Source organism: Hipposideros armiger, unplaced genomic scaffold, assembly GCF_001890085.2.
Source record: "Hipposideros armiger isolate ML-2016 unplaced genomic scaffold, ASM189008v1 scaffold_515, whole genome shotgun sequence".
Taxonomy (NCBI): Eukaryota; Metazoa; Chordata; class Mammalia; order Chiroptera; family Hipposideridae; genus Hipposideros; species Hipposideros armiger.
This window is the reverse complement of record NW_017731865.1, coordinates 352,852-363,059: the sequence shown is the minus strand read 5'-3', so window position 1 is coordinate 363,059 and position 10,208 is coordinate 352,852. Positions and strand designations below refer to the sequence as shown.

General features: G+C 39.7%; 1 protein-coding gene across 1 annotated transcript in view; it reads left to right on the top strand.

Moving 5' to 3' along the window:
- The first annotated feature begins 1,864 nt into the window (after window positions 1-1,864).
- Window positions 1,865-10,208, top strand: part of SLC10A6 (solute carrier family 10 member 6) — a 21,215-nt gene continuing 12,871 nt past the window's right edge. The window contains exon 1 of the mRNA XM_019668066.1: window positions 1,865-2,545. Coding sequence (XP_019523611.1) covers window positions 2,169-2,545 — 377 coding nt within the window. The 5' untranslated portion in view covers window positions 1,865-2,168. The remainder of the gene's footprint in view (window positions 2,546-10,208) is intronic.

The window sequence follows — 10,208 nt, the reverse complement described above, 5'->3', positions numbered from 1 at the left end:
GAGACTCAGAAATGCCTGACCAGTCCACTGTAGGCTCTGGTTTCAGCGGCTATTGTTTTTGTTGGGACCTTTTAAAGGAATTGGTCCCACCTAGTCCAATGGGTCCCTAGTCACTGATGCTTTCTGGTCTGGATCCTTGCACACAACATGGCTGTGCCCAGGTGTGGCCTCTCAAGGTTACTTCTCTTTAGGTTATATCCACATACTCAATCATTGTGTCCTGTATTACCTTGTGACATCTGTGCCAGGGTAACTGGAGCCAGAGGAATTTGTCACCAGTCCAGACATCCCTTTCTTTATGGTGGGTTATCGGACCTTGGTATCTTTTCCTGCTGGTGGATGTCACTGGGAACCATTCTAATTCGTTTGAGAAATTCTGCAACAATTAATTTTAAAAAGGTAGTGGCCAAGGTCACCTTCCCTTCCAGGAGGCTTTTTAAGTCCACTGTGCAAATTTAGCCTCCCATTCAAGTGACTCTTCCAGGAACAAAGAAGGTCTGCCAGGGAACTTTTTGATGTTATTCAGACAGTAATGTCTGATACCTTCTCTTGCTAAATAAGTTAAAAAAAAAAGTTCTGTTTCATCAGACACAGCCACATATGCACAAAGCACTTAGCATGCCCTGTCACCCAGTAAGTACTAAGAAAATTAGTTCTCTCCCTTCCTCCATTTCTTCTTAGCTCTACCACACCTCTGAGTTATCCAAGTTGGGGACATGTAGCTTTTCAGACACCTAACCCACTCCTAAGTGCCCATTTCTCTGCTTGGCTCTGTGTAAATACACTACAGATGGTTCTGGGATGCCTTCTGACAGGCTCGCCAAGCTCAGTGCAAATGTTGGCTTGTTCTCAGGCAAAAACAAGAGTTGATGGCAATGGGTCATCATGCTGACCTCTGGTGGCTTCTAGCAAGGTTCCACCTTCAGAGCTGCTTTTAGGGTGTGTTGGCCTAAGGTGGTTTATACGTTCTTCAAATAGTTAGATTTTATTTTACATTTGTATTCAACTTGCATTTTGACACAGTAAACATGCTCATTTTGTCGTGGAAAAGAATTTGCTAATCCAAAAATGAACAATGCATAGTTAGTATTTGTCTTCAGATTGGTGGAGGCATTTATAAAGTGTGCCTTGTCACTAACTTTGCCCCACACATAACCTTTCTGCTCTCTGTGAGAAAGGGTGTGGCTTCTGTGTTTTTGGAGGTTTAGTTTCACAGAATCATATTTTCCTTGTCTGGTTTCACCAGCAGTGCCTGGTTAGAAAACACAGAGGGGCCCCTGGGCCATTGCAGTCAGTTGCTGACCTCAGCCCCAGTTTTCAGACTCCAGACAAGGTCATTACTATAGTCCCTTGCAGAATTCTCAGACCTCACCAGGAGGCCCAGGGGTGTGGCATTACAAAGCCAACGCTATTTTTCAAAAGACAGTGACAGCTCCCTTGAATCATTTTGAGTATAGAAATGAGTTTCCACATGTTTCATGAGACATAATCAGGTGCTTACTATCATATTATTCTTAGAGGTGTTTAATTGTTGACTTTAAACATACATTCTAATAGAAATAGAAAGAAGAAAAGCTGAGACTAATTCTGGAGCTCTCTTGAAATATCCTCACTCCCTCCTAACATGTCCTTAATTGGCATCCTGTTGCTTTAATATTTTCAGCAGAAATGCTGTGACACAGGGCTTTGGCTTAGCTGCCTTTGTTTTTCTGTATTTAGGTTTTATCTCTACAAAACATAGCCATCTTGGCGCAGGAGCATTCGAGTCGGCAGCTGCAAGGCGACACCACTGAACTTTGGGAAGTTATGTCTTGGCATTTAACCTACTTTCCTGGAACACAATGTGATGCTGACGACATAGCCCAGTGACTCCACTTGACAATAAGTTTGCTTGTCTCACTTCACTTGAATACTCTGTGGTAAGAACAGAAGAGGAGAGCCTTACTTACCACCGTTTATTATATGTTTCGTGCCTGTGTTAATTGCTTTTATAATGCCATTCGTAAAGAAATTGATCAGATTAGGATGAATCACCGGGCTGGCCAATAGCTATTGGAATGATTCTCCACGTGTGACTTTGTTGCATTATTACAAAACGTGGCAGGATAGACCTGCCCAGCCATCGCGGCAGGTGTTCATTTGTAATGCTGTCTTAAGGAGCTGAGGAGATGAGAACAAACTGTTCCAGCAGCGCAGGCTGCCCTGCCAACAGTTCGGAGGAGGAGCTGCCAGTGGGGCTGAAGGTACCTGGGAACTTGGAACTCGTTTTCACAGTGATGTCAGTCGTGATGATGGGCCTGCTCATGTTCTCGTTGGGGTGCTCTGTGGAGCTCCAGAAGCTATGGTCGCACATCAGGAGACCCTGGGGCATTGCTGTAGGACTGCTGTGCCAGTTTGGGCTCATGCCTCTTATAGCCTATCTCCTGGCCACCAGCTTTTCTCTGAAGCCTGTGAAAGCTATTGCTGTGCTCATCATGGGGTGCTGTCCCGGGGGAAACATCTCTAACATCTTCACCTTCTGGGTTGATGGAGATATGGATCTCAGGTAAGTTCCACTGGGGAATCTCAGCGCTCTTCCCTTGAGAGCACTTTGCCTTAGGGGGAGGGGTAACGGATACTTTTCATGTTGAACACAATGCCAGTTTTTAGGTAGAGATCCTAGTAGGAAACGTTTTACAGAGACATGTTCAGTCCTGGAAGGACTTGCCTTTCTGAGCTTAAAATTGTCTTTGCTGTGATTGTCCTCTGACTGATGACTACTTTTCTGAGTAGTGGGGTTTGCTTCCTATGTAATAGTGGAGGCAGGTCTTCTCACCCAATGGCCCTTCCGAGGTATTAACTCATTCTCACCCACACTGGCAGCTTTAACAACATTCCTGGCTTCACAATCTCCCAGGACTTCGTCTGAGAATCCCAGGAAGCTAATGACAGTGGTTTGGAAGCTGGTGATGGTGGCGGTGGTCATGGTGGCATAACCAGAATGGTGCCCTTGTAACTGTAATCAGCAAGTGTTGCCTGAGCACCAGCTTTATGAAATCAGTATTTTGGGGGAATGGATGGAGGAGCTTTAGGGGTACGTGATTGACATATCTTGCTTTAAGTGCCGGTGGTGGCCTATTGAGTTCACGTGGGCAGTAACAAAAAGAATTAGGACTAAAAATGCTCTTTCTTGTTGCTTTTCAGATGCTTAACATTCATCAGTAGAATCCCGTTCCTTTCATTTAAGCCAGTGACCTTATTCCCAATTATAGTGTAAACAAATATGTCTGGAAGACATTAGGCTTTATCACTCATTTATGCTTTAATGAGGATAAATTAATCCCATATTTTTTGGAGTACATGTTTTGATGAGGGGAAAAAGGGCATTTGAGGAACGATAAGGAAAATGAAACTGGGAAAATGAAAGCACTAAAAACAGTGGTTTTTCTAGATTCTTTGCTTACTTATGAAAAAAATTGTTTCACTTCTTCCCCAGAGAGAGAACTACTTATAAATTTAAATCTTTGTTTGATGTGTATGTCATTTAGTTGAGATTTATTATTCGATGAATGAATGAATCAGAAGTGCTGACTGGGCTGGGAGTTCACGTCAATGAGTCAGCTGCAGGTATGGGTTTCTAGTTTCCTGCTGTGCTAAATGTGTAACATGTGGAACATATTTCACCTATAAATTTTAATGAGTGCAGACCAATAATTAATTTTCATATGGCACATGTTTTTAGTTAGCCACTTATCAGAGATTTGAAAAGTATCACTTGATGCATTGCTTATTCAAAATAAAGCCCCACTAATATGCATGGCTAATTCAAATTCAATAAAGTTGATCATTAACATAATAATTGGGAAATGATCCATATTCTTTACACAAAGTCCTTATGTCAGCCATAAATACTGGGACCTGAAAGTTTTTGGAAAGAAATAGGAAACATACTTACTGAGTACCCGGATAGGAATGAAGTAGATGCTTTCACATATTCTCTTTGTCTTCTTTCTTGGCTCTACATAATAACCTTGTCCATGACCTTTAATTATTCTGGATTTTACCACTGAGAAAATGGTGACTCACATGGGTTAAATAGGCTGTTGAATGCTACAAATGAGTAAGCAGGACTCAGATTTGAATTCACATCTGTTTCTCATCAAGCTGTAGTTCAGGCCCTTTCTCCTATGCCATTTACTAACACACTAGATCTTCTGTTCTGAGTAGGAGCGTAAATCTTCAACAGTGTTCTCAACTACTTCTGTTCTGGGAAAGAGAACATTTATTACCTTCATCTCTTATTAGCCACACTTGTAATAAAAACACCAATGACTAGGAAGTCTATAAAAGGTAAAAGTCATTTTACTTCCCTTAATTACCCTTTAACTTTGGTCAAATTATTTAACCTATAAACCTCGTCTCCTCATTTGTAAAATGGGGTTAAAATTACCTACTCATCACCACAAGACTATATTTTAAGGAGGATGACAGGCACATAGTGGGTATGCAATAAATATTAGCTACTTTTCCCTTTTTCTTTAAAAATTTTGACTTTGAGTTTAATAAAAACAACACAAAAAACAACCAAAAATATCTGTAAGAAATGACATTGTAAAATGGGGGCTAAATATTCGATTTTCAAAAGCTTATAGATACAAGAGTAATAAACTCTTAACTCTCAGTAAAAATTTGCAAAAAGGGGAAAATTCAGTATTATTGAGTGAAATAACATCCAAGTTCACTATGTTTCTTCCCCCTGGATTGCCAACAAAGAAAAACTTTTCAGCAAAACTCAGTAGATTGTCATGAATAGGAATGCTGTTTTTCATGCTGGATAAAATTTGGAAGCATTTAGGACAACATCTTCATTTTACAAATGAGGAAATTGAGGTTTAGCTCTCTGCAGATGACCCCAAGCATGTTTCTCATGCTTTAACTCTGTGTTCATTCAAGCTACTTGGAGCTCTCCACATGTTCACCCTAAACAGGCCATTTCAGAATCAACATGTTGGAACCAGTTTCTGTGTTCTGCGTATCTGATGATGATCCCAGTCACCTGGGCTCATTTTAGCTTTCCCCTGTGACTCTCTTCACTCTTTACCTGGTTCACTCAACCTGCTGTCTAGTCCTGTAGCCCACCCTCTTCCATGTCACCCATAGCTATTGCTTCCTATCTATTCCCACTGCCATTACCTCAGGTCAGGCTCTCATAATGTCTTTTTTGGCCAGTTGCTATATCTTTACAATGTTTTCTCCACCTTCACCCTCTCCATAATGGTTTTGTAGTAAGTGGATAAGGCAATCTCTGGAGTCAGGTTGCCTATATATAAATCCTGACTTGGGACCTCTTTTCTGTAACTGGAAAGCATAGTACTTCCTTTATGGTATTGTGAGGAGAAAATGAACATGTGACACATATAAAGGCTGCTCAACACCTACTAAATTGGGTATAAACTAAACCTGGTGTAACCTACTTCTCCAGGTTTATTTCTCATTAACCCTTTAAGCACAGCTGCTCTACAGTTAAAAGGGGCTGCTCATAGTCACTGTTTTCTAAACACACCCCACACTTTTCCAACTTTCATTTGCCCATGTTGTTCCCACAGCCTGGAATGCCAACTGGTTTGATTCGAGCCCCTCAAGTCATAATGTCATCCTTCATTATATCTATTTTGAAAAACAATTGGCCCATATGTATGGAGAACCTAAAAAATTATCCTGCCCCTGGATTGAGCTCAGCTGTTGCTGGCTGGACTCTCTCACATGTTTGGGGACTGGCTAAATGTAGACGGGTCTTAGGTGGCCTTGGCTGGGACAAGAGGGATCTCCTCTCCATGCTTTCTAATTCTCCAGCAGGCTCGCCTAGACCTGAGCACATGACCGTGACAGGGTTCTGAAAAAGAGGAAGCATACAAGATCTTTGGAGACCCAGGCTTGGAACCAGTTTACCATCACTTTCATTGGCATTCTATTGGCCAGTGCAGATTACAAGGCCAGCCTGGATTCAAGGAATAGAGGAGTAGATTATGTCTTTTGATGGGATAAGCTGCAAAGTCACATTGCAGAGGGCAAGGATAAGAGAGGAGTGAATATTTGGGGACATTTTTGCAATCTACTATACTAAGGATGGGCAGGATTCTTGCCTTGGAGGGTAGGACATGAAAACTAAGATCTGGCAGTATAGTGTAGTGGTTAAGTGCACCACTCCAGAGCCAGTAAGTAGACCCATCACTTATTAACTGGTCATCTCAGCACACTATGTAAATTCTCTATGCCTCAGTTTCCTCACTTCTAAAATAGGGAGAATCTGAAACATAACCTACCTCATGGGTGGTTGTGAGGATTGAATGAGTATGAGTGTGTGTGTGTGTGTGTGTGTGTGTGTGTGTGTGTGTGTGTATAATGCTTAGAATCTCACCTGGCACAAAATGCTATATGAGTTATTATTATTATGGTTACTATTATATGAGGTAGGCAGAAGAGCATTGGGTCAGGGGTCTCTGTTTTAGTCTCTGCTCTTTAGTTCCTTTGAGCAATTTACCTCTCTGGACCTCAGTTTCCTCATTTGTAAAGTCAATGGGTTATATTTTCTGAGGTCCTTTATTTCTATTATAGTAAAATGTATATAGCAAAATGTACGATTTTAACCATTTTTAAGTGTAAAGTTCGGTGGCATTAAGTATATTCACATTGTTGTACAACCATCGCCACCATCCATCTTTAGGACTTTTTCATCCTCCCAAACTGAAACTCTGTATCCATTAAACAATAACACCCTCTTCTCTCCAGGCCCTGGCAACTACCATTCTGCTTTCAATCCCTAAATCTGACTACTCCAGGTATCTCATATAAGTACAACCATAAAATATTTGTCCTTTTATGTCTGGTTTATTTCACTTAACACAATGCCTTCAAAGTGCATCCATGCTGTATTGTGGCATGTGTCAAATTTCCTTTTTAAAAAAAGGCCGAATTATCCATTGTATGTATACAGCACATTTTGTTTATCCATTCATCTGTTGATGGACATTTGAGTTGTTTCCATCTTTTGACTGTTGCGAATAATGCTGCTATATGAACATGGGCTGTGCACATATCTGTTGGAGTCCCTGCTTTCAATTCTTTTGAGTAGAAAGGATTAGATGTCCTCTTAAATATCTTGTGACAATAGGAAAAGAAAAGCAAATTGTATAGTCTAAGTGTCTCCCTCTCCCCACCCCAGTTTTGAATGTTTTCCCTGAAACCATGTGACAGAGATGCCTCTCCTCTCTATCCCCATAGTGCCAAATGTAATTCTTTCTTGACATCTGTTGGAGAATGTTGCAATAGTTGGGCTACTTATCCGTTCCACCCACAAAGTCTGTAAACTCCTTGAGGGCTTGTTCACTCTGGGTGCTCAGTGCCAGCCTGGTGATGGAAGGTGCTTGATAAACGCTGAGTGAATGACTGAAGAGAAGTTTCTGACTGCCTGTGTGTGTTACATAAAAACTGCTCTTGAAATGCAATCAGTTTACTGGTGCTACTCAGGACCGCTCCCATGTCTTCAGTTTGACAACTTCTGATCTACGAGGTCCATTCTTCCCTGAGGATATATTTATGTCCTCAGCTGCAGAGAAGGGATTCTGATGGTGGTGGCGGAGTCTGAGGGGTTCAGGGGGCCAATTTTGACCTTTGACCTTTAAAGAAGCTCTTGGTCCTTCAGCAGAGGCCCTGGACATAGGACTTCAGATTTTTCATGTCTGTCTGACATGGCCTGGGGGAGAACTGAAGATCATCTTAAGAGACAGAACTTAGATCGAATCCATATGACTTTGTGTAAGTTTCTGTAACACTGTACCTTAGTTTCCTTGACTATACGATGGCAATAATACCATAGGTTATTGCATAGATGAAAAGAGAAAATGTATCTAAAAGCATGAGGTATAATACTTAGCAGGTAGTGCTCAATAAAGGCTAGTCATTATTATTGAGACGCAGCAGACAGGAGTCACATTTATAGTTGGAGATGGAAAATCTGGCCTTGAGCCCTTTTCTAGGGCCAAGTCTGGTGATCTGATCTTGTAACATACTTGATTTCCATCTGGCTAGCCAGATGATTAAACATTTTTTTCACTGGGGAAGCAAGTGTGTACTTTCATAGTTTTCAGTGTCATAGTTTCTAATTTTATTGGTTTAAAACTAAAACAACATCTGAATAATTTAAACCCTAATTGCAAAATGGTATACTTACTGACACTACATTTTCACAGTGTGTATATATGTAGCTTCCATGTTTTGAGGGAGGTTCAGGATTTACCTGTTTGTCCAGACTTGCTGAATCTTTCTCCTTATTCTCTATAATAGCTTGGGAATGGTGATGTCATTCTTAGTGCAAGTGGAATCTTGTTATATCTAAGCCAGATTTTGCCAACAATTTTCCTATGTGTGAATAGCTGAGACACCCAGTTAGCCACATCCTCTGTTTATGTCACGTTGGAATTTCATGGCAGTAAAACAAAAGGTATGTCTTTCCACTGCACTCGCACGTGTTCACTGTGCACTTTGCCAGCTTTGTTATTTACAACAGTTGGCAGAACATCAGTATCATCTATCACCGTACTTGTCCACTCCCGTGAGCATGATGGGCTTGAACAGTTGTATAAAGGATGGAGGCAGTAACCTACGTAATCAATGATATAGAATCAGTCTGATGGAAATCTCACACTTTGATTTCCACAATCATGAATCTTACTTTTCTTCTGTTCAAGCCAAAGCCATACAGGGGGAAAAGGCTATGCTAGTTCTCCAGAAGTTCAAGGATAAAGTGATGTAATACGGGATTCTTTTCAGGACTTGGTCATATGAAGAGGAATATAGCACAATTAAAGGCTAAGAATTTGGAAAAGCTTCCCAGACACTATTTCTTCATGGGCACAGAGGTTTGAGAGCTTTGGCAAACTGTTTTTCTTCCTTTATCTGTTCTCTAGAAGGGAAGAAGTCTTTGCTCAAAGTAAGCCTTCTTAGTAGGATACAATAATTTTCAATTTTATATGGAATAAGATATACGCAAGAACTGCTAAGAAAAGTTTGCAAAGAAAAACTTATGTAGAATTATCTGCTCTGTCATGTACAAAAACACACTATGAAAACACTAATTAAAACAGTTTGGTGTTTGCTAGGGAAAAAAGAATATTTTGAATACACTTACACATTTAAGGTGTAGTGAAGTTAGCCCTTCAAGTTAGTGGAAATTGTTTATTTAGTAAATAGTACTGACACACTTGCCTCTCAATATAGAACACAAGAGATCAGCTTCATACCTTACACCATATAAAATATACATTTTAGATGAGTTAAGAATATAAATATAAAATATCAATCTATAAAGAAGTAAAAAGTGGGAAAATACTTGAATAACCTCAGGATAGGGAGAAATCTTTAACAAGACAAGAAACTCAGAAGACATAAAAAAAATGGACAGATTTGACTATCTCACTGTTATTTATTATGACAAAAGTCATAAACATAGTCAAACATATACAATAATCTTGGCAAAAATATTTGTATTCATATGATAATATGAATCTTAACTTTAGAAGAGCTCCTACAAGTTGAGAAAAAAAGAAAAATCAGACAAGCAAGGCTGTTTAGAGAGGACATCCAAGAAGGCAGCATACATGAAAGAAAGTGCAACCTCATTTAGAGTCGTATGTATGACAAAATAACAGGGAGATGCATTTTCCGATGTTCTCATGAGAATTAAAAGGTATCGGTCACATTCAGTGTAGGCAAGACTGTGAAATGCAACAATCTCTTTTGGAAAATAAGCCGGTGCTATCTACTAAAATAAAAAAACAGACTTTTGACATAGCAATTCCACTTTGGGGAATTGATTTACAGAAATAAAATACTTATTTTAAGTAAAATATGTACAAGAATGTTTATTATAGCATTGTTTATAATGGAAAAATACTCAAAACAATGTATTCATCACTAATGAAGTAACTGCAGAAATTAAGGCATATTTAGATTATGGTGAACTGTGCCATTTTTTAAAATAATGAATTTAAGCTATATGTGTTATCTTGAAAGGTTGTCTGTGATATTAAGTGGAAAAGGGAAAAAAACAAGCAACCAATGTGCAGAGTAAGGTGTATTGTGTGATTGCTTCAAAAAGAAGAAACAAAGAGTAAATCTCTACTTGGTGAATAGGCATGTATGAAACAGGACTGCTTAATAGCAAAATGAAA